The 23,176-nt window shown below is 52.2% G+C and overlaps 1 protein-coding gene across 5 annotated transcripts in view; it reads right to left on the bottom strand.

Moving 5' to 3' along the window:
- Hip1 (huntingtin interacting protein 1) overlaps positions 1–23,176 on the bottom strand; it is a 100,663-nt gene that overhangs the window by 21,828 nt on the left and 55,659 nt on the right. For 4 of the 5 annotated variants that reach the window (XM_042686495.1, XM_042686499.1, XM_042686494.1 and 1 more), the window contains exons 2-12: positions 15,664–15,727; positions 12,646–12,788; positions 11,532–11,588; positions 11,053–11,133; positions 9,767–9,843; positions 8,768–8,829; positions 6,831–6,971; positions 5,463–5,520; positions 1,718–1,793; positions 1,495–1,635; positions 494–591 (exon numbers count right to left, since the gene is read on the bottom strand). In XM_042686495.1, coding sequence (XP_042542429.1) covers positions 494–591; positions 1,495–1,635; positions 1,718–1,793; positions 5,463–5,520; positions 6,831–6,971; positions 8,768–8,829; positions 9,767–9,843; positions 11,053–11,133; positions 11,532–11,588; positions 12,646–12,788; positions 15,664–15,727 — 998 coding nt within the window. Of the gene's footprint in view, positions 1–493; positions 592–1,494; positions 1,636–1,717; positions 1,794–5,462; positions 5,521–6,830; positions 6,972–8,767; positions 8,830–9,766; positions 9,844–11,052; positions 11,134–11,531; positions 11,589–12,645; positions 12,789–15,663; positions 15,728–18,671; positions 18,749–23,176 lie in introns of those variants that run through there. The other variant, XM_042686496.1, reaches the window with a different exon arrangement.

Consider the following 23,176-nt stretch of genomic DNA (forward strand, 5'->3'; position numbering starts at 1 on the left):
GAAGTCAGGGCCTGGGCTCTGTCTTAGAGGTTTTTCCCACAAGGATAGTACTCTACCACTAGAGCCATAGCGATACTTCCAGTGTTTTTGGGTATTTAATGGAGATTGGAGTCTCATGGACTTTCCTGCTGGGACTGGCTATGAATCAGGATCCTCAGATCTGTCTCCTAAGTAGCTGGGATTACAGGCATGAGCTACTGGAGCCTAGCACCTCCCATTGCTAGTCTGAAACAACAGCGTGCCGCCACCACCTGTCCCTAGCTGCCACGTCCCCAGCAGCTGAGCATCTGGAGATGGCGTAGAGACTGCAGGAGGGCATGGCACACTTGTGTCCGCTGCCATTCCTCAAGGCTCCATCTGCAAACTCTGATGCCCACGGGAGGGGGCTCCCGGCCCTCTCGCTGTGGTACTGTGAGGACTGGGAGTAAGGGGTGCCGGCTGAGGGTCAGGCCTGGAGAATTCCTCCCAGGGTGGAGCTGGGCCTTGAACTCACTTCCCATCCTTGCTCACGCCGTTCTGACTGTCAAAGTTGAAGGGATCACTGCTCAGCGAGCTGCCAAAGATGCCATCAAACTTGTCGTCAAACAAGGTCTGTTGCCCAGCCAGAGAACAAGTCAGAGACAGAGACAAACACATGGGTCAATGGGTGTCATGAAAGAGCCCCCCACTTTGTTATATCAGGTAACTCACTCCTGTAATCCTATCGGGAATTAAGGACTGGGAGGATTGCAGTTCAAGGCTAGCCTAGGCAGAATGTTTTCAAAACCTCATCAAAACCAAGATAGAAAAAAGGCTGGGTGTGGTGTTATGTGTGTATCACTACTGCTAGATGGGAAGTATAAATAGGAGAATCACGGTCCAGGCCAGCCCAGACAAAAAATATGAGACTATACTAGAAAAATAACAAGAGCAAGAAGGACTGGGTTGTGGCTCAAGTGGTAGAATACCTGCCTCGCAGCCATGAATTCAAACCCCAGTGCCACCAGACAAATAAAACAAAAAGACTGCGCTCCGCTCCCCCGCCCCCCCCCCCCCCCCCCCCAGCTCTCCAGGAAGCAGAACAGAATGAGAGAAGTGTCTGTGGCCTAGGTGAGTCCCATGCATTTGAGATGCAGACCCGGGAGGATCACAGAGCCAAAAATTCAGAACCAGCCTAGGCAATATAGTGACACCTCATCTCAAAAATGAATAAGTGTGGTGATACACACATGTAATTCTAGCTAGCTGGAAAAGCAGCAGGAAGATCATGTCTGAGACTGACCTAGGCAAAGGAAAAAAAAAAAAAAAGCAAAAAACACAAAAACAAGACCTTATCTGGTAAAACTAAAGCAAAAAGGGCTGAGGGTGTGGCTCAAGGTAAAGGCCTTGAGTTCAAACCCCACTACTGTCTCCCCCAAAAGGCCAAACCTGACAAGTCAATGTGCCAGCCCCAGGGTCTCCCACATCCTCATCCCTGAACCAGGGGGCGGGTACATGTCCAGCCAGGGCCCACACCTGCCGGGCAGCATCCACGTCTACCAGGTGCCCTTTGTCCAGCGCTGGCTCACTGTCAGGGGATGAGGCCTCTGCAGGGATCACCACCACCGGGCTGATATGCTCCGACAGGGCTGAGGCTCGCAGGAAGTTTGGGGGGTTCTGAGGAGAGATGCAGTTCCACATGCCTTGCCAGCCTGCCTGAGGGGTCTGCAGCACCTGGGGCCCTGCCAGGAGCACTTACCTCGGGCAGCTGTGGTATCTGGATGAGCCGTTTGAAGTACTGCAGGTTGCTGGAACGGTGGAACAGGTCTCTCAACCTGTGGAGAAGGAGGCCAGGGGCTGGTGCTGGCGGCTGGGTGGGGATGAGGCAGCCCCTTGCTGTCCCACCCCGTCCTCCACTCAGTGGCCGCCAGGGGATCTGATTTAATTATGACAGTGGTGAAGGACATAATCCATGCTGCTGGCAATTTGGCTATAAGCAAAAATCAAAAAAAGGCACTGGTGCAGCAGCTCACACCTGTGATCCTGGCTAATTGGGAGGCTGAGGTCAGGAGGGCAATGTTTGGAGGCCAGCCCAGGCAGAAGTTTGAGACCCTACTACCTTCTCAACCTGTAACTGGGCGCAGTGGCATGCCATCTGTCTCCCCCCCGCAAGCAAGTGGGAAGCTGAGATTGAGAGGATCACATGTCCAGGCCAGCAGGGGCAGAAAAATCCAGAAGTATGCCATGGTGATGTACACCTGTAATCCCAGAAGTGACACAAAGCCTAAAACAGGTGGATAGCAGTCCAAGCACATACTATAGTGGGAAATGGGACCTAACTCACAAATAACCATCAAAAGCCAGGGCTGGAGGCATGGCTTAAGTGGTAAAGCCTAGCAAGTATAGTCCTGAGTTCAAACCAAAAAATGGAGCCTGCTACCTGAGCCCTGAATTCAAGCCCCAGGACCAGCACAAAAACAAGGGAGGAGTGCCTTGGCTAAGTAGCTCAGTGTTAAGGGTGTGGCATTTGTGAGGTCCTGGGTTAGTTCCATTTCCAGCACTGGAAAACAAAAGGAAGCTGTTTTCTGGGAAGTTAAACCAAGGAGCTGGAGGAACAGATTTCTTTTGCCCCTGAGCTATGGGCAGCTCCGTGAGGGCAGAGGGCTAACAGCTGAGCTCTACAGACTATAACACCCGGCACTAGAGGCACCTAGGAATACTGGCTGGGGGCTAATGAGCTAGCTATACTGACCCCATCTTGGGAGGAGATGATTGTGGGAACTCAGGACCGCATGCCCTATCACCTAGACCCATGTACCAATGCTCCTTTCCCCTTGTCACTTTTTTCCTCCTCATTTTGGTGCCAATCTTGGGGCTTGAACTCAGAGCCTGAGCACTGTCCCTGAGCAATTGTGCTCAAGGCTAGTACTCTACCATGTGAGCCACAGCTCCACTTCTGGCTTTTTGGTGGTTAAGTGGAGGTAAAAGTCTCACAGATTTTCCTTCCCAGGCTGCCTTTGAACTGTGATCCTCAGATCTTAGCTGCTGAGGAGCTAGTATTACAGGCATGAGCAACTGAATCCGGCCCCTTCTCTATTTTGAGCCAAACCACTGGAAACCTAGAAACACAAAAGCACTCAGAATCGGATCACAGAGCTCAATGGTGACAGAACTTTCTTGAGTTCAGCTCCAACAACAAAGTCTGGCGTCTTAGGATAGCCTTCCAGACCCCTTAGGCTTAGGTGCCACCAGACCGCACTGCTGCTTTCCTTGAATTCAAGTATAGCACATCTCTAAGGAAGCAAGGGCATGGCATCTACCCCGGGAGACACTTTCCTAAGCTAGAAGATAGAAGGAAATGCAGGCACAGATCACAAGGTTGGGTTGCTGGGCTTGTGCCAACGTTAACAGGCTACTGTTTTCACAAGCTACTGGAACTGACCATTCCAGGAACTGAGACCCAGCGTCTATCTCCTGGGCTTTAGTAAGTCATTCATGATAGAATGTAACGCCTCTGCAGAAGAAGCTGGGCACCAGAAGTGAGTGCAGGCCCACTGCCCTTTGACCTTGGGAAAGCAGCAAACTAGCTTAGGAGCCATGGTCAAGGGCAAAGACATGAACAAGCACCAGGTGCTGATGCTCACGCCTGTAACCCTGACTACTCAGGAGGCTGAGATCTGAGGACTGACTGTGATTCAAAGCTAACTGAAACCAGCCTGGACAGAAAAGTCTCTTATTTCCAAAATAAAGAGCAAAATGCTAGACTGGAGGTATGTCAAGGGGTAAAGCACCAACCACAAGTGAAAAAGCTAAGTGAGAGCTTGAGGCCGAGTTCAAGACCTACTACTTAGCAACAACAACAACAAAAGCAAACGCTGGGTGCTGGTGGATCATGCTTGTAATGCTAGTTACTCAAGAGGCTGAGATCTGAGGATTGTGGTTCGAAGCCAGCCCAGCCCAGTCCATGACTCCACTCCAATGAAACATCAAAAAGCCAGAAGTGTGGCTCAAGTGGTAGGTAGAGTGCTAGCCTTGAGCAAAAAAAAAAAAAAAAGCTCAGGGACAGCACCTAGGCCCTGAGTTCAAGCCCCAGGATGGGGACCCCCCCGCAAAAAAAAGAAAGCAGAACTCAAGTGCAGGCCAAGCAAATAGGAAATTATGATTGAGAAGCTGGGGTGTTAGGGTGGGGTGGGCCTAGGGAAATAGGGCATGGGAATGGGAAGAGGTGACCCATGGGCCCTGGAATGGCAGTGGGGTGTACGTGCTGGGTCCGGAGGGAGGAGGTGGGGCAGGAAGGAGGTCGGGAGTCTGGAAGATGTTAGAAGGTCCCAGAGGGTGGAAGAGGCTGAAGAGTGGGAACGTGGACGGAGTAGGGCGACTTGCACCTCAAATGCACTGAATCCAGGGCGCAGACCATGGCGCCCTCCTCTCCGGCAGCATGTGCTCTGGCGGGTGTGTGGTAGTTTCTTGCTTTTCCTCTGCTCTTTGGCAGTACTGGGAACTGAACTCAGGGCTTTGTCCTTATTGAACAGGTGCCGCACCACTGGTTACTTTCAAGGTGAGCTCTCGAGAGATGCTCGGGTTGGCCGGGGCTGAGATCTTCCTACCTGTACTTCCTAGTGTTGTGGGGATGACAGGCAGGCACCACAATGCCTGGCCTCTGTGCTTTCCCTGGGGCTGGGACAGCAGGTATATGCCACCATGCCCAGCCATTGTCTGAGATGGAATCTCACAAACTTCCTTCTACCTGGGTTGGCCTTGAACCTCCTTCCCCTGCTCTTCACTTCCCAAGTGGCTAGGGTGAGCCACAGTGCCCAGGAACCATTACCTTGAGACAGTTCACTGCACAGCCCAGAGTGGCTTAGAACTTGTAATTCTCCTGCCTAAACCTCCTAGGTGCTTGTTGCAACAATGAGAAGTACAAGTTGTCATGTCCAAAACGAGCTTTACAACGTCGGTGCGGGGGGGGGGGGGGGGGGGTAAGGGGGGAAGGAGAAGGATTGGGATTGGGGAGGAGGGGGGAGGCTGGGAAGGGAGGTGAAGGGTAAACAAAGGAGGAGGCTGCAATGCTTGGTAAGAAATGTACACATTATCCTGCCCATGTAATTGTAACCCCTCTGTAAAGTATGTTCACAAATAAAATTAAATTAAATTTAAAAAAAAAAAAAACCTCCTAGGTGCTGAGATTACAGGGGTGTGCCACAATGCCTGGCCCGATGCAGACAACTCTACTTGTTTCTTTTTTTTTTTTGGGTCCGGTTGTGGGGCCTGAACTCTGGGCCTGGGCGCTGTCCCTCAGCTTTTCAGCTCAAGGCTAGCACTCTACCATTAGAGCCACAGCGCCACTTCCGGCTTTTTTCTTTTTGCTTATGTGGTGCTGAGGAATCGAACCCAGGGCCTCATGCATGCAAGGCAAACGCTATACCACTGAGCCATCTTCCCAGCCCAACAACTCTACTTGTAAAGGATTTCAAAGCATGCGCTCTTGTTTGAGAGTCACTTACTTTGTGAACTGCTCCATGAAGCGGTCTCGGTGGCCCTGCAGGGTGTCAGCAGGGAGACCTGCAGGGAACTAGAAGCAGTTAGGGGCAGGGGACGCCATGGTGGCCCTAATGTGGCAGCACGGACCAAGGTGTGGGGGATGGGGGCGTTGTACTATGTGGGGTGCACTTTGGGGTTTGGGTCTGAGTCCCTAGCCACCTCTGTGTCCCCACCCCTGGTGATGGAGCTGGCTGTCTGCAGGTCGCTGACATTCTTCCACACTGCACAATCTGAACTTCAGCTTTGAATCATAATGCAGCTTCTGTTTCATCTTCAGTTTTGTTGTTGTTTTGGGTTTTTTTTTTGTCCGTCGTGGGGCTTGAACTCTAGGCCTGGGCACTGTCCCTGCACTCTTCAGCTCAAGGCTCTACCACTTGAGCCACTGGCCACTTCTGGTTTTCTAGTGGTTTACTAGAGATAAGAGTTTCGTGGACTTTCCTGCCCAGGCTGGCTTTGAACTGCAATCCTCAGATCTCAGCCTCCTGAGTAGCTAGGATTACAGGCGTGAGCCACAAGCTCCCAGCTTCATCTTAAGTTGTTTTTTTTTGTCAGTCATGGGGCTTGAACTCTGGGCCTGGGCGCTGTCCCTCAGCTCTTCAGCTCAAGGCGAGGGCTCTACCACTTGAGCTACAGCGCCACTTCCAGTTTTCTGGTGGTTTATTGGAGATAGGAGTCTCACAGTCTCTCCTGCCCGGGCTGGCTTTGAACCGTGATCCTCAGATCTCAGCCTCCTGAGTAGCTAGGATTACAGGCGTGAGCCACCAGCGCCCGGCTTCTTAAGTTTTTTTTAAGTTATGCTTATTCTGTCCTTTCCTCTTTCTTTTAACTTCACCCAGGCTGGCCTTGAGCTCCTGGGCCCCAGCAATCTTGAATCAGCTCCCCAGATAGCAGGGATTAGAGGTGTATGCCATCACACTAGGCTTATTTTTCAAATGTATATTTGAAAAACATTTCATTTGGTATATCCAGGGAAGTACATGTATAAGGTACGGGCTGGGCAGGGTAGCACACACCTCTAATCCTAGCTACTTGCTATAGGCAGAACGGGTAGCAAGACCTCATCTCAGCCAAGTCAGGCCTGGTGCTTCACACCTATAATCCTAGCTCTGTGGGAGGCAGAGGAGGAGAACTAAGGTCCAAGGCCAGCTGCAAGCAAACACTTGAGACCCTATCCTAAAATTAATGAAAGCAAAACAGTGGTTGGCTGCTGGGGGGTGGGGGTGGGGGCTGGCGTGGCCCTTGGTGAATGGTGATAGGCCAAAGCATGGGGGGTGGGGCCAGGCACCTCAGGAACTGGAGGCTTAGCAGGCCAGGCCTGCCCTGCTACTCACATGAGTGGAGCTTGAAGAGGAGCTTGACGGTGTAGTCATACAGGTGGCTGCAGTCCAGGATGACCTGGATGAGGGGGGCCAGGCGGCACTGGCCCGCCGCCGTCACCGATACGGAGCGCGACATGTCCAGGGAGCTGAACACTGGCAAGTGAGAGTGGGACCCAGGCAGTTGTGGGGGGCTCTGCAGAGGCGTGGGCAGGAGCCTGCCACCCACCAAGGAGTGCGCGTGCACGCGTCCCCCCAGCCACGGACAGCTGACCTGCAGGGCCTCGTGTGCAGTTTCTGACCCCAACACCCAAAACAAGCCTGGCACCTTAGCTACTCAGGAAGCTGAGCTCTACAGGACTGTAGAGCCAGGCTGGGCAGGAAAAGCCAAGAGAGTCCATCACCAATGAACCAGCCAAAGATCAGACTGGAGGCGTGGCTTAAGTGGTGGAGCACCAGCCATAAGCAGAGAAGCTGAGTGAGAATGCAAGGCCCTGAGTTCATGCCCCAGTACCACAACCACATCTACCCACATATACATACAGGATTACAACAACGCAGTTTTGAGGTCTTGGGTCTAATGGGAGGTGGGACACTATTCATATGGAGCGAGAATGGTGGACACAGCAGCCCAGCCTCCCTCTCCTGGGCAAGTGGCCAGTGGTCACCCCATCCTGTCATCACCAGGCTGGCCAGAAAGAAGAGGAGAGCCACAGGTCTGTGGCAGGGGACACAGACACCAGGGGTAAGGGTAGGGCGCAGGGGAGACTATGGGAGTGAAAGGCTGGCCAGGTCAGCAGACACTGCCCCCCTCTGCTTTCCCACACCCAGAAATGAAACTGTTCCTCAATTTCCTGCCTGTAGGGCCCCTCCACACGCAGCCCCTACCCGAAACCCCAGCCCTGCAACTGGACACCGGGCTGGCCACAGGTCATTACTCAGTCCTGGCCAGAGCTTTCCTTCTCCTTCTCCCTTTTTTTTTTTGGTGTGGGGGGGAGGCTGCTACTAGGGCTTGAACTCAGGGCCTGGGCACTGTCTATGAGCTTTTTTTGCTCAAGGCTAGCACTCTACCGCTTGAGTCACAGCTCCACTTCCAGCTTTTTGCTGGGTCATTGGAGAGAAGAATCTTACAGACTTTCCTGCCCAGGCTGGCTTCAAAACACAATCCTCTGATCTCAACCTCCTGAGTAACTAGGATGACAGGCATAGCCACCGCTGTCTGGCTTTTTTGGTTTGACACAGGAGGTTTCGCTATGTAAGCCAGCTCTAGCCTCCTGAGTGCTGGGATTACAGGCATGCACCACCACACCTAGCCCTTTATCTCCTCCTTGCATGGGCTGCCCACTGTCCCTAGAGACAGTACCTGCTGGCTAGGACATGACTTTCCCTGATGTCCCCCTGCCCTGCATGTGGGAAAGTCCTGAGGGAAGCCCAGAGCCTCCCTGTGACTTCTGGAAGCTAAAAAAATAAAATAAAATGAAAAGTAAAAATAGCCAGGCACGGGTGGCTCATGCCTGTAATCCTGGCTATTCAGGAGGCTGAGATCTGAGGCCTGGATCTAAGCTTCTGGATCTTTCTGGCACTTCCCTGCCTGTGTCCCATGACGAGTGTGAAGGAGCATGCCACCTGTCAGAGGCCTGGAGCTGAAGGATGCTGTAATGGGATGAGGGAGGCAGAGAGTCCCACTGCAGCAGCTTCTAACCAAGTTATGTGAGAATGCCTGTAGTGCAGAACACTTTCTGATTCAGGCCTTTGTCAAGGAATGTTCCCAGAAAGCTGGGGAACCCACCACAGGAAGATGAGGGGGAGCTACTGGGGAGAAGTGGGTGGAGTGGCTTGTGAGGGAAGCAGACCAGCTCAGGCTGCATGCATGATCACAGAACTGAGAATGTGATTGGGCCCTTGGCAGGTCTGCCCACTGTCCTGCCTGGTGCCCAGGACGGGGGACTTACCGGTCTGGAAGAGGCTAAGTTCACATTCCAGGTAGTCGAACATCTCCACCGTGAGCTGGAAACTGGGACCAAAAAGAGAGAGAGCGCTCCAATCGCACACTGCAGTCTTGGACCTTTTCTTTTGGGGTGGGGAGAGCAGAGAGCTACAGTTTGAACTCAGGGCCTTGGACCGGCGAGGTGGCAGATGAACTACTGCCTGAGCCACACACCTCAGCCATTTGCTGTCCCTGAGCTTCTTCACTCAAGGCTGGCACTCAGTCACTTGAGCCACAGCTCCACTTGCGGCATTTTTGTGGTTCATTGGAGATAAATCTCACTGAATTCACTGCCCAAGCTGCCTTCAAACTGTGATCGTCAGACTCAGCTTCCTGAGTAGCCAAATTGACAGGCGTTAGCCACCAGCTCCTGACTTTTTTTTTTTTTTTTTTCATATAGGGTCTCACACTTTTGCCTGGGACTGCCCTTGGACCACAATCCTCCTATCTACCACCTCCTACAAGGCAGTGAAGACAAACACTGCCATGCCCAACTTGTTGGCTGAGATCGGATCTCACCAATTTCTTGCTCAGGCTGGCTTTGAACCACAATCGTCCTGACCTCTGTCTCTGCGGAGGCTGGGCTTCAGCCTTAACCTATCGTGTGTGACACAGGGCAGGGCTGGGGCTGGAACCCAGGGCCTTGCAAATGCCAGGCAAGCATTCTTCCATGCAGCTCTACCCCTCCACCAGGCTAGGCTTCCACCCAATGCCAGGTGTGGGCTCCCGTGCCCCCCACTCCCCATGCTCAGCCCAGCCCCCCCATAGGGACAGACAGCCATTTGGAGACACAGGGCCCTCAGCATGCTGCCAAGGGGTGGGCGGGTCCCGTGTAGAGTAGAGATGGAGTGACACAGAGAAAAGACCCAGCACCTGTGCCAGCCCCTGCCCTGCCAGCCCTGGGCCCCGGGGGGGCCAGTGGGGAGTGACAGGCAAAGAACCTCCTTCCCCTATGCCAACTCACAAATTGTTCACGTCGCTCTCGCCGGCCTCATCCAGCTGGCGGTCATTCATCTGCAGGTTGCCTGGGAACCGGGGGTTCTAGGAGGAGGTGGAAACAGGAAGTGAGCAGCCCATCTCGAGGGGCCTCCTGCAGGCACACAGCTCATCCTCAGGACTGTGGGGCCAGTGCCGACAACCTCTCATGTCTCCACTCTCCATACCCACACGCTGGAACATTCCTGAGTACACGACTTTGATCCTCCTGCTGTGGCCTCCCAAGCGGCTGGGATTACAGGTGTGTACCACCAGGCTCCCTCTCCTGGCCTCAACCCTCTGGTTACTTCCTCTGCAGCACCTGTGATCAGGACTGCGGCTGGCCCCACCCTCTGGGGTCCTGGATCCCTCCCACAGCTCTATGTGCTAGGGGCTAGGATTGCAGTGACCCCAAGAGGGGGAGCCACCACCACAGAGTGACCCTGAAAACAGTGCTTGCCCATGTCCCCCCTCGGCATCCCAGCCCTGTGGTTTGCATTCTGTCCCGATTGCCCCATCTTTGCTTCTGAGCAGCTGGGATGGCTGCCAGATGCAGACTACACGAAGGGTCTGTGTGCAGACTCGTTAGGGAAATGGCAATAATTGCCTTTTCCTTTTGTTTATTTGAGACAGGATCTTACTATTGTATCCTCCAGCTTCAGTCTCCAAGTGCTGGGATTACAGGTGGGAAACTGCCCAGCTACAGGAAGTGCTTTTCATGATCAAATTGATCCCTTATCCCCTCTTCTCCCCCCTCTTGCTCCTTCCCTGCCCCTCTCTCTCTTTTTGCCAGACAAAGTTCTATCACTGCCTTACAACCCCAGTCCTTAGAATCCAGATTTTTCTGTCCCAGTATGGGGGTTTGAACTCAGGACCCTATGCTTACTGAACAGGTGCTCTACCACTTGAGCCACACCTCCATTGCTTGTTTGCTTTCATTATTTTTCAGATAAGATCACTTGCACTTTTGCCCTGGGCTGGCCTTAGACTCACTCAATCCTCCTATCTATGGCCCCTCTTGTAGCTGGGAGTACAGGCGTGCCCAGGGGTGGCATCTCTGACATGTTCACAAGCAGTACCTGTAACTGGGGTGTGTGGCTCCTCTACTTTGTAAAATGGCTGCAGAGTACTTGAACCAAAACCCTTATATTGCAACAACTCAGGGCGCTGAGCACAGTTACCCTGGCCATAGTCTTCCTCTCTCCAGGCTGGGAGGCTGAGAGATGGACCTGCCCACCATGAGGGAGGGACCCAGGGCTGGTGGCAGGTGCTCACCTTGGTGTGGAACTCCATCTTGGTCTTCAGTAGCTTCAGATAGATGCTGCACAGCTGCCCATAGCCCTCACTCAGGTGGCCCTGAAGAGACAAGAGAGCACAAGGGAGTGCTGGGAAAGATACCTGCAGCCAGTGCTTCCTTCCCAAAGATTCCCTTTCTCCTTACAAATATAACAGACAAGCCAAGACTGGGTGGCTCACACCGCCTATAATCCTAGCTGCTCTGAGGATGAGAGCTGAGGATCTTGGCTCAAAGCCAGCCCCAGGCAGGGAAGTCCATGAGACTCTTATCTCCAATTAACTAGCAAAATGCCAAAGTGGAGCTGTGGCTCAAGTGGTAGTACAATCCTTCAACCCTCCCTGCTGCTCACGGAAGAAATCTTAAACAAGCTACAAGAGGTACATTTGTCATATCTCAGTCCTTGTTTTGGAGCACAGGGGGGAGGGGCAGGTGGCCCCTGAAGAATCTCCGAACTCACCCACATCCTGCTCATGTCACTCAACTCATTCTTGTATCTCAGAGAGTCCTTCAAGACCTGGACAGGAAACAGAAATGTGAGAGGCAGCCAGACATCTAGTGGGGGTGGAGGCTGAGGAGGTAACCCATCACCCTAGACTGCATGCTCATGCCTGTAATCCCAGCTGCTTAGATCAGGAAGACTTCAGTTTAAGGTTGGACTTGGCCAAAAGTTAGCAAAATCCTATCTCAAAAAAACAATCTAGGTACTAGTGGCTAGGTACTAGAGGCTCATGCCTGTAATCCCAGCTGAGGATCACAGTTCAAAGCCAGCCCAGCAGAAAGTCTGTGAGACTCTTTTTTTTTTTTTTTAGTCAGTTGTGGACCTTAAACTCTGGGCCTGGGCACTGTCCCTCAGCTCTTCAGCTCAAGGCTAGCGCTCTACCACTTGAGCCACAGCACCACTTCCGGTTTTGTGAGTGGTTTATTGCAGATAAGAGTCTCATGGACTTTCCTGCTTGGGCTGGCTTTGAACTGTGATCCTTAGATCTCAGCTTCCTGAGTAGCTAGGATTACATTGGTGGTGTGAGCCACCAGTGCCCAGCAAAATAGTGTTCACATTTTTTTTGTTTGTTTGGTTTTTGTCAGTCGTGGGGCTTGAACTCTGGGCTTGGATACTGTCTGTGCACTCTTCAGCTCAAGGCTAGCACTCTACCACTTGAGCCACAATGCCACGTCTGTCTATGAGGCTCTATCTCCAATGAACACAAAAGACCAGAAGTAGAGCTGTGGTTCAAGTGGTAGAGTGCCATCCTTGAGTGAGAAAGCCAAGGAACAGGGCTAGGTCCTGAGTTCAAGCCCCAGTACTGACACAAAAACAAGACAAACAAACAAACCTGGACCTAGTAGTGTATACCTATAACTCCACCACTCTGGAAGCCTAGGTAGGAAGATCAAGGTCAAAGACACCACTCTTAAAAACAACTTAAGGAAAAAGGGGCCAGGGTGTGTGATTCATGTGGTCAAGTGCTTGCTAAATGAGGATGTGACCCTGAGCTCAAATCCCAGTACTACATTCAGAAAAGGAGTGGGAGAAAGGGTATAGTGTTGGGGGTGAGGGGCGCCCCAGGACTCACATTTGGGTGTCCGTCTCGGAGGAGCTTGTGGAACACATGGCAGAACTTCCAGCAGAGCATGGCGTTGCTTGACAGGGGCAACCGGTTGACCACAGACCAGAAGGTGTGCGCACCTTTCTCATGGTGGGTGCCCAAGATGCAGGGTGAGGGGGTCAGGGAAAACACAGGCACGGTGCTGCCTCCCAGGGACACAGCTCACTGTCAGCACCCTGAGCTGGGCAGCCATCCTGCCGATGGCCATCAACTGCCTGGTTCTGAGGTTTCATGATGCCTTCCCCCCAGACACAGAAGGGTCTCTCTTTCTCTCTAACGTGCTCAAGGGCGCCCAGGCCAGACTGGTGCTGCCTTGTCCTCAAAGCTCACATTTGAACAACACACGCCCGTGCTCTCTAGGAAGGTCTCTTATGTAGTACTGAAAGTGAGGATCTGTGCTGAGCGTGGTAGAGCATGCCTATAACCGCAGGGGTTCGGAAGCAGAAGCAGCAGGGTCATGAGTTTGACAGACTTCGACCACCTCATGAGACCTTGTCCCAAATATAAAAGCCAGGGTGCTGCTCAGTGATACAGTGCTTTCCTAGCACACATGAGGGCCCAGGTTCTACCCAAAGAACTGCAGAATGAATGAATGAATGAAGGTGCTCAGTGCTCCATCCATAGCCCTAGATTCCCCCAGGGGATCCTAGACCAAGATCAGCTGCTTGTCAAGGCTCCTCCTTGGGGAAGGACATCCATCAGCTACTCCTAGATAGATGCCTGTTGCTAATATCTATACTTCCAGCTACTTGGGAAGTTGAAGTTAGAAAGATCATGGTTTGAGGCTAGCCAGGGCAGAAAAGTCCTCAAGATTCCACCTCAACAGAAAAAGCTGGGAGTGGTGGTACCTGCCTTTCATCCCAGCTACAACGTGAAGCGTAAAATAGGGAGATGGTAATCTAGGTTTACACCAAGGCAGGAGGTGAGATCCCATGCCAAAAATAACCAGGTACCAGTGGCTCACACCTAGAACCACAGCTACCCAGAAGGCTGAGATCTGAGGGTGGTGGTTCAAAGCCAGCCCGGTCAGGAAAGTCCATGAGACTCTTATCTCCAATTAACCACTAACAGCTGGAAGTGGAGCCATGGCTCAAATTGTAGAGCACCGGACTTGGAGGACACTGACTGGTAAGGAGGAGGAAGCTGGGCAGTTGCCTCCTGGGAACTGGATTGCTCCCCTCCAGTGACCACAGACAGTGACATCCCTGGAAGCAGAACTTAGACGCGGGTCAGCCAGGCCATGGGGCCCAGACTATGGTAACCATGCGGCTTCCCCACCACTCCATCTTTCTCCATGGAAGCTTAAAGCTCGTGTCAGCCTGGAAGATGGGCTCTGGTGCCCACACTGCCCTGTCCCATGGCTGCTGTGCAGTAGAGGAATTCCTCCCTCTGCCCTTCTCTACTATTTGCCTCCCTATTTTGTGTCCTGGGTGAACAACCTTGCTCCTAAATCCAGCCAAAGCCCGCCCCCTGCAGGCTGGCTACAGTCACTGCAGCTGCTGTGCAGGGCATGGCGGCTGTGGCCACCAGCCCTGGGAGACCTCTCCAGGGCTGGCTGGCTGGCTTTGTGCCACAGAGCACAGTGGCCCAGACAAGCCTGGCACCCAAGAGCTTCCTACGGCCAACAGGAACCTCCCCATGGCCTGCTTGGCCCCAGCCCCACTGTAGCTCCAGGAAGGACCTCAGGAGACCCATTGACTTGGGTGTGCTGCACCTGCGCCCACTACACAGCCACAAATCCATGATGGCGGACTCTGTGCAGTGGTATGTGACCAGGCCTTTCAAATTTCCCAGTAAGGGTTTTCTGTTGTTGTTTTTGTTTTTTCATTCAACTCGGGACCTTATGCCTACAAGGCAAGTGCTCTACCACATAAGCCATGTCCCTAATCTAGCATTTTGTCAATCCTCTGGCCTCTGTAGATGTTGCTCACAAGAAGGGATTTTACTCTCATGTGGTCCCTTGCCTTGGTTTCTTTACAACTGGGCCTTTCTCTTTTCTTCTTTGGCTTTCAAGATCAAAACAAGGGGACAACAGCTGCCTAGAGTTGGTCAATGTGGCTCCAAAGGCCAAGTATTAGGCCCAGCCAGAGGACTTAGAAACCACACATGAAAACCCCTCTGGGGGAGCTGGGAAGGTGGCTCAGTGGTAGAGCGTTTGCCTTGCATGCATGAGGCCCTGGGTTCAATTCCTCAGCACCACATAAGCAGAAAAAAAAAAGCTGGAAGTGGTGTTATGGCTCAAGTGGTAGCGTGCTAGCCTTGAGCTGAAGAGCTGAGGGACAGCACCCAGGCCCAGAGTTCAGGCCCCACAACTGGACCAAAAAAGAAAAAAGAAAACCCCTCTGGGCCAGGAAGATGTCTCAAAGGAGAACTCTGCATGCACTGGAGTTCCACAACACTGTGATCCTAGGAGAGGGGCAGGTCTGTGGCAAGTTAAAAGGACTGGGCAAAGCATGGTGGCTCTTAACTGTAATCCTACCTAATCAGAGGCAGAGATTGGGAGGAGAGCAGTTTGAGACCAATCTGGTCAAAAAAGGTAGCAAGACCTCCATCTCAATCAGAGGAAGAATGGTGGGGTGGTACACGCCTGTCATCCCAGCAATCAGGGAGGCCACAGGTAGGAGGAGGATCGGGGTCCAGGCTCACTCAACCAAAAACATGTCACCATATCCAAAAGACAACAAAAGCAGAAAAGGGCCTGGTGTGTGACTCAAGTGTGACTGCACTTGCTTAGCAAACCCAAGGCCCTGAGTTCCTGACCCCAGAACTACTTACCACCCCTCCCTCAAAACTGGGCTCAATGACCCAGGGTCCCTTCTATCCTGGGGTCTCTGAGGGTAGCTCTCTCTGAGAAGCTGTGGCACCCACCAGAAGCTGCTCCACTTGCAGGTACTTGGCCCCGGGTGGGGCTTGCTTTCCTGTCCCTGGCCTCCCTCGGGGTTGCCTCTGCTCCAGAATGATCGGGCCATACTTCCCAAAGGATATTTCTGGCGTGTTTCTCCTTGACGGCCACTTCCTGGGCATTAATGGCCTTATTGATGCTGATAGTCTGTAAGACAAGAGGGGAGGAGGGATGTGAGCAGGCATCTGAATGGCTGAGGTACTCCCAGAGCCCCGCCCCTTCTCCCACCTCCCCCAATGCCCACAGGCCTCCTGCGCCCAGCTGGGGGCAGAGGTGGGTAGCAGTCCCAGGCCAGCTGGCTCAGGCTGGCCTAGGGAGTAGGCTCCGCTGCCTGGCATTGGCTGTGCCCAGCTGCCATGCCCGCCTGCCACTCATTCTCTTGGCACCGCAGGCCAGCAATTAAGGCCCACACAAAGAGGCCTTTGATTCCAGGGGAAAACATTATTCCTCCAGGAGCAGAGGGACCATCCTGTCACCCCTCGTCACCCCAAAACCTTCCACTGGGCTGGCCCTGGCAGGCTGCCCTGGCATTTGCCTTCCTTAATGACACCAGAGGACCTGGATTGGTCTTTCTAGTCTTTTGTATGGATCATAACTCTCTTTAATTTAGCATGGTATAGATATGTATGAATATAATTTATACAAATATATGAACCACGTCACATAAACAGGCTGATTTTGTGGTACTGGGGGGCTTGAATTCAGGGTCTTCTACCTGCTAGGCAGATGCTCTACCACTTGAGCCACATCCTTGGCCCTTTTTGCTTTCTTTTTCAGATACGGTTCCTCCTCTCTAACCTGGGGCCAGCCTTAAGACCTCAGTCCTCCCTATAACTTCTGGGGACCTTGGATTGCAGATGTACTCCGCTGCACCTTGCTTGTTGAGATGGGGTCTCACTAACTTTCTGCCTGGGCTGGCCTCAATCTGTGATCCTCTTGACCTCTGCCTCTTGAGTTTAACAGGCTTGAGCAACTGTGGCCTGTGAGTGTCTAAAGTATATACTTTTTTCTTACACTTTTCTCAATTCCTTTCCATGCAATCCCTCAGCCCTAAATCACACCAACAATCTGCTAGGATTCCTTTTGCACCTCCTAATAAATACTGCAGAGTGACTGTCTGCAGTTCACACGCCCTTTCCACATCTTGCTGCCCTCACTGCAAAACACCGTGTGGCACATTCTCCATAGAACTCAAACTCACTCTTAAAGAACACACTGCTCCATAGTGTGCAAGCACTTCTGTAGTATTTCCTCCATTGTAAACTATTCACTAAACTTTTGTCTTGTTGGTGGTGGTCATGGGGCTTGAACTTGAGGCCTGGGCACTGTCTCTGCACTCTTTTGCTCAAGGCTAGTACTCTACTACTTTGAGCACAGCGCCACTTCCAGTTTTCTGGTGGTTAACTGAAGATAAGAGTCTGACACTTTCCTGCCTGGCTTCAAACCACAATCCTCATATCTCAGCATCCTGAGTAGCTAGGATTACAGGCATAAGCCACCAGGGCCTGGCTTTTCTAAACTTTTATATATGGATTTCCTTTCCTTCCTGCCCACCCATCTCTGAGACAAGGTCTACGTACTACGTACTCCAGGGTATCCCGTAACACAACCCTCCTGCTTTAGCTTCCTGAGTGCTGGGACTACAGGCACGTGCTACCACACTTGGCTCCATTAATACTTACTAACTGATGTTTTGTGATGGGTTTGATTTTGGAGTAGGAGATTGGTAGGTCAGGTGTTTTGTAATCTTTTATTATGGAAAAACCTAAAGGAACACAATTATGAAGGACAGTCTTACAAACTCTAACACTGACCATCGCAGCCAAGCAGATCAGGGATCAGCAAACATTTTCTGTAAAGAGCCAGTCAATCAATATTTGAGGCTTTGTGAGCAATTACTTTGTGAGCAATTAACTCAACTCTGCCACTGAATACTAAGCGGATACATAAATGAGTGTGGTTGCTCCAAGGGAAACTTTCAAAACTAGTTGGCAGGCACGGTAGTGCATGTCTATAATCATAGACAAGCTGTGTCCCCGGGATGTGGCACACTGCAGGGTTCCTGGGCAGACGGTGCCTGTTAGGGACAGTTGCCTTTGTGTCATGGATGTCCACAGCCTCCATGTTCCCTGTCACCCCTGCTTGACTTCACATTTCGGAGACCAGCCTTCCAACATTTACTTTAATTTTTCTTTCCCAGACAGGGCCTTACTCGGTAGCTCAGGCTGACCTTAAACTCGAGATCCTCCTGACTGCTGAATTACAGGTGTGCACTGCCATGCCTGGCTGCATGCCCATTCTCCCAGAATCTTGGATGCCTGTTTTTCTCCCCACCAAGGGTCAACCCAGAGGTCTAGAACCTGCCTCTTCCTCCCCTGTAGGCATGCCACTGTGCAGGCAGGGCAGCTGTGGTTTCCTCCCCCCACCTCCAGGTCTGAACTCAGAGCTTTGTACTTTCTAGACAGACACTATACCCCTCAGCAACATCACTAACCCACTTTAGTTACACATTTCTGCTCAGGGCTGGCCTCAGACTGCCATCTTCTTACTTATACCTCCTGTGTAGCTGGGATTACAGATGTATACCACCACACCTGACTTGTGTGAGATGGGGTCTTGCTAACTTTTGGCTCAGACTGCCTTTGGGTCTCTATCGCCCAATAGCTGGAATGTGTGTGTCTGTGTGTGTGTGCACAGAAAGGCATGCCAGTAATTGGAGCTTGAACTCAGGGCCCAGGTGCTGTCCCTGAGCCCTTTTGCTCAAGACTTGTGCTCTACTACTTTGAGGCACAACTCCACTTCTGGTTTTCTGGTGGTTAACTGGAGATGAGTCTCACGGACTTTCCTGCCCTGACTGGCTTTGAACCTCGATCTTCAAATCTCAGCCTTCTGAGTAGCTAGGACAGCCGTGAGCCACCCGTGCCTGGCTTGGGGTAGAGTTCCCTGAACCCCAAGTCCTAGGTGGTGCTGAGGAGAATCCACTCCCCACCCTGGCAGCCAGACTCAGGAGTCACTTGTTCAGGCTGACACCCAGCTCTGCCAACCAATGCCAATGGGGGACAGCAGCTGGGGGGGGGGTGTTCTGTCTCACCTCAGGATGGGGCCCAGGGTCAGCACACATCCTCTCAGAACAGGCTGTTCCCCAGCTTCCCATGCAGTCACCCGGGACCTGGGAGCAGTGGCAGGCCCCCTGAATGGGCAGCATTGTAAAGCACTTCCGGCCCCAGCTGGCCCTCCTGGCCCCATGGGCCCAGAGAGCCAATTATCAGCAGGCCCCACAGGAAGGGCAGTTTTCTCCCAGCTTCTCGTCCTCTCTCTCAGGACAGCCCAGCCAGGAAGAGCCAATGGGAGCCCAGGCCAAGCTTCTGTGGAGAGGAGGGGCTGGGCCAGCCCAGCCTACAGGGCCAGCTGGGCACCGTCTGGTCACGCACACAGCTCTGGACAGGAGGCCAGCAGAGGGGCTGCCAAGGTCAGGCCCATGGGAGGGAAGGAAGAAAGGATATGCTCCGTGTGGGGTGGCAGCTCAGAGGCGGGGATGGTGGGAAGGGAAAGGGAGGGGAGGAAGAAAGGAAGGGAGGGATGGAGGGAAAGGACATGGTGTGAAAGGGCAGAGGGAAGTGTGGGGGGATATGGGCCCATTCTAAATATCTTGATGGCACAAAGATTATCCAATTGTGAATGTCAAACCTTGTGGTGGGCTGGGTGTGGCAGCACATGCCTATAAGCCTAGCAGAGGCAGGAGGATCTGGAGTTTGAGTTCAGTGCCAGCTTGGACTATACAGCAAGATCCTGTCTTAAAACCAAAACCAAAAAATGCTAGGGGGGACAGTGCATTAGCTTGCTCCTCTATAATCTCTACCCCTCAGGAGGCAGAGATTTGAGGGGATTGAATTGTAAGGCCAGGCAGGGTAAAAAGTAGCAAGACTTCACTTTACCCAGATGTGGGCTCACCTGTAATCCCAGCTACACAGGATCAAAGATCCTGAGGCTGCATAGAGGATCAGGGTGTGATGCTGGCATAAATGTGACACCCCCACTTCTTAACCAAAGGCTGAACATGGTGTTGTTTCCCCCCGCCCCCACCACCACCACCGGGCCACCCTACTACACAGAAAGCCTGCCACAGGCAAGGCACACCCAGGCAGCATCTGGGGAGGAAGCAAGGCCTGGCCTCAAAAATAACCAGCAAAAACTCAGAGTGGAGACATGTTTTAGTGGTAAGAGTACCTGCCATGCTTGGTGCTTCCCAAACTCTACCACCTAATACCAAAAGAAACCTCTCTCTCTGCCCCCCACCCTTCAAACCCGGGCCACACAGTCCATGATGCCAAGCAGCTAGCGTCTCTCATGGGTTTTGAAACTTCTTGTCCCCTGATGCCAGCTTCCTCTTCCCAAAACAGTTTCTGGAACAATCATGGGCCTCAGAGTCCATGGGATTGTCCAGTGGGACAGAAGGGAAGCCCAGCCTCTCCACAGGGCTGCCTTAGTTCCTCATGGAGGAAGCCCCAGTTTCGCTTCCCAAGCATCCCCAAGCCACAGGGTGGGGCCCCAGGCCCCTGCATCTCTGCACCATTCCTCTGCCTGGGCCACAGCCTGGCCTGGGAGAGCTGTCCACACATGCTACAACCCTAAGCCGTGTCTTCCCCCACACCAGCCATGCTGCCCCACATCCTCTTCCCTGTGGCAAGCCTGTTCCTCACTCTGCGTCCCCAACTGGCCCTCAGCCTCCTCCTCTCGCAAGCGGCCAGAACAGCTTCACTGCCTAGACTAGACCAGGCAGATTGCCACTGGCCACCTCCCGGCAATGGGTCCCTCATTCTATGTCATGGCAGGAACCCGTCTCATGCTGATACTAATGCATAACCCTCTGCTACCCTGCCTTCTACCACACTGAGAACCCAGGACAGCAGTAAGAATGAGGTGCCTATAGCTGACCTGTTGTCAGCACTCAGCATGGGCAGAGCCCTGAGTTCACACCCCGCATTAAGAGAGAGGAGTGTGTAAGAGAGCATGTGTGTGCAGGAATGCATGTGACTATGTAGTCATGTATATGTGTAGTGTGCATGCGCCTGTTTGTGGGTATGTGCAGGTTTGTGTGTGCGCGTGCATGCACACGCACATGTGGCAGTACTAGAGATTGGACCCAGAGCCCAGGGTATGCTGGACAGGCACTCTACCACTTAAGTCATGCTTCAAACCCTTTCTGCTTTACTTATCCAGGATTTTTTTTTTTAATTTGCCTCAGACCTAGGACTTTGAGCCTCCTATCTCTGCCTCCTGAGTAGCTGAGATTACAGGCATGTACTATTATGCCTAGCCCACTTGTTACAACTATTACAGGAAAAACCAAAGGGAGAAGCTTTGGTAGAAAACCAAGAGTGACAACCAGAAGACCAGACTGAAGGCCCAACAACCTTCAAATCAGTCAACCTTCCATCACCTTCCAGGAAGCTGGTTCTGGCTCTGCCCAACCCCATACTGCCCCACTGCATGCTCTCTGGAGGGACTCTCTCACAGGTCACCTACCCCAGCATGACAGGAGATGGGCTGGGTGGTGAGCCTATAAAGTCTGAGCTCTCCATAGGCAGCCTCTCTAGAGAGGACTGAACAAAACTCCCCCAGGAGGTGGCCACAGTGTCCTGCTCACTCTCATCTGGGGCTACTTTGTGTAAACCCCAAAGGGGGGCATTCCCCCAGGACCAGGCCATACTCTGGTTGTGGTCCACTAAACCTGGCTGGAACCAAACTCTGTACTCCTAGGATGCACACTCCAAAGAGATCCCCTAGCTCTACCTCCAAACTGGTTACACTGCACTGTGTGTGCATGCACACAGGTGTATGCACACATATGCATGTGTATGTGTGTGTGCTGATACTGGGGCCTGAACACAGGGCTTCACATTCACGCTTTCTTGCTCATGGTTGGTGCTCTACCACTTCAGTCATATCAACAGTCCAGCTTTTTTCCAGTCATTCTTTTTTTGTTTGTTTGTTTGGTTTTTTTGGTCTGGTCGTGGGGCCTGAACTCTGGGCCTGGGCGCTGTCCCTCAGCTCTTCAGCTCAAGGCTACTGCTCTACCACTTGAGCCACAGTGCCACTTCCAGCTTTTTTTTTTTCTCTGCTTATGTGGTGCTGAGGAATCGAACCCAGGGCCTCATGCATGCAAGGCAAGCGCTCTACCACTGAGCCACCTTCCCAGCCCTCATTCTTTTTTTTTTTTTTGGTCGGTCATGGGGCTTGAACTCTGGACCTGAGCTCTGTCCTGCGCTCTTCAGCTCAAGGCAAGCACTCTACGTCTTGAGCCACTGCACCACTTCCAGTTTTCTAGTGGTTAATTAGAGATAAGAGTCTCATGGACTTTTCTGCCCGGGCTGGCTTTGAACCGTGATCCTCAGATCTCAGCCTCCTAAGTAGCTAGGATTACAGGCATGAGCCACCAGTGCCCGGCTCTTCCAGTCATTCTAGAGATGACGTTTTGTTGACTTTTCTGGCCAGGCTAGTTTTAAACTGCAATCCTCTGGATCTCAGCTTCCCAAATAGCTAGAATTAAAATGGCATGGTTCACCTGCTTGCACTTTTTTTTTTTGGCTTGAATCCAGGGCTTAGGCTCTGTCCCTTAGCTTTTTTGCTCAAGGCTCCATTTTCAGATTAGTGATTACTTGAAGATAAAAGGCTCACGGACATTCTGCCCAGGCTGGCTTCAAACCTCAATCCTCAGATCTCAGCCTCCTGAGAAGACCTAGCACTGTATAAGGGAACAACTCCACTAAAGGAAAAGCAGGAATGAAGGGTCTCAGCCAGCTGAGAGACAGCAATGACAAAGTACCAGGGAAACTCTGGGGAGACTAAGGGATGTAGCCCATCAGCTCAGACAAGCAGATCTTGACTTCAACGTTCATGTAACTCCCCCCTCCCTTGGAAAATATGCATTGACACTGAGGACAAATTAATGAGATAATTATTATTTCACCAGAGAAACTGGCTCCAGGTTCCTTTAAATAGCAATCTCCATTAATTCATCTCAAATAGGATCCAGTTTACAGAAGTGTGATTTACACAAAACCAAATCTGTTACATAAAATGCAGAAAAAGAGCTTTCCTCCCATGTAGTTGCTAACTATAGAGCTGGCCGGGTACAGGCCACAAGACTCCCGGCCAGCTCTGTCGCCACCTTCACCCACCCAATTCTCTTCCCTCTTCTCCAAACTCTAAGCTTCCCCCTTCCCCCTACACATAGTCCACATATAATTCTTTTCTTCCTTGGAGACACAGTTCTATGTGGACCTAGCATGTGGGTGGCCCCTATGGAACAGTGCTGAAGATGCTGCTGCATGACCCCAGGCTGGTCACCCCAACTCCTCAAACCAGGGAGGCAGCAGAAGAGGGAGGCCGCTGATGACAGAGGGCTAAATACAGAATTTAGTTTTTGAGGTGCTAGGGATTGAACTCTGAGAAGCCCCCAAAACTTAACTCGTCCCCAGGAACACTTTTTCTTTTTTTTTTTTCTTTTTTGGCAGTACTGGGGTTTGAGCCCAGAGTCTTGCATGGCTTGTCTGGTACTCTGCTACTTGAGTCACATCTCCAGCCCTGCTTTTC

Source organism: Dipodomys spectabilis, unplaced genomic scaffold, assembly GCF_019054845.1.
Source record: "Dipodomys spectabilis isolate Male_0828 unplaced genomic scaffold, ASM1905484v1 ptg000098l, whole genome shotgun sequence".
Taxonomy (NCBI): Eukaryota; Metazoa; Chordata; class Mammalia; order Rodentia; family Heteromyidae; genus Dipodomys; species Dipodomys spectabilis.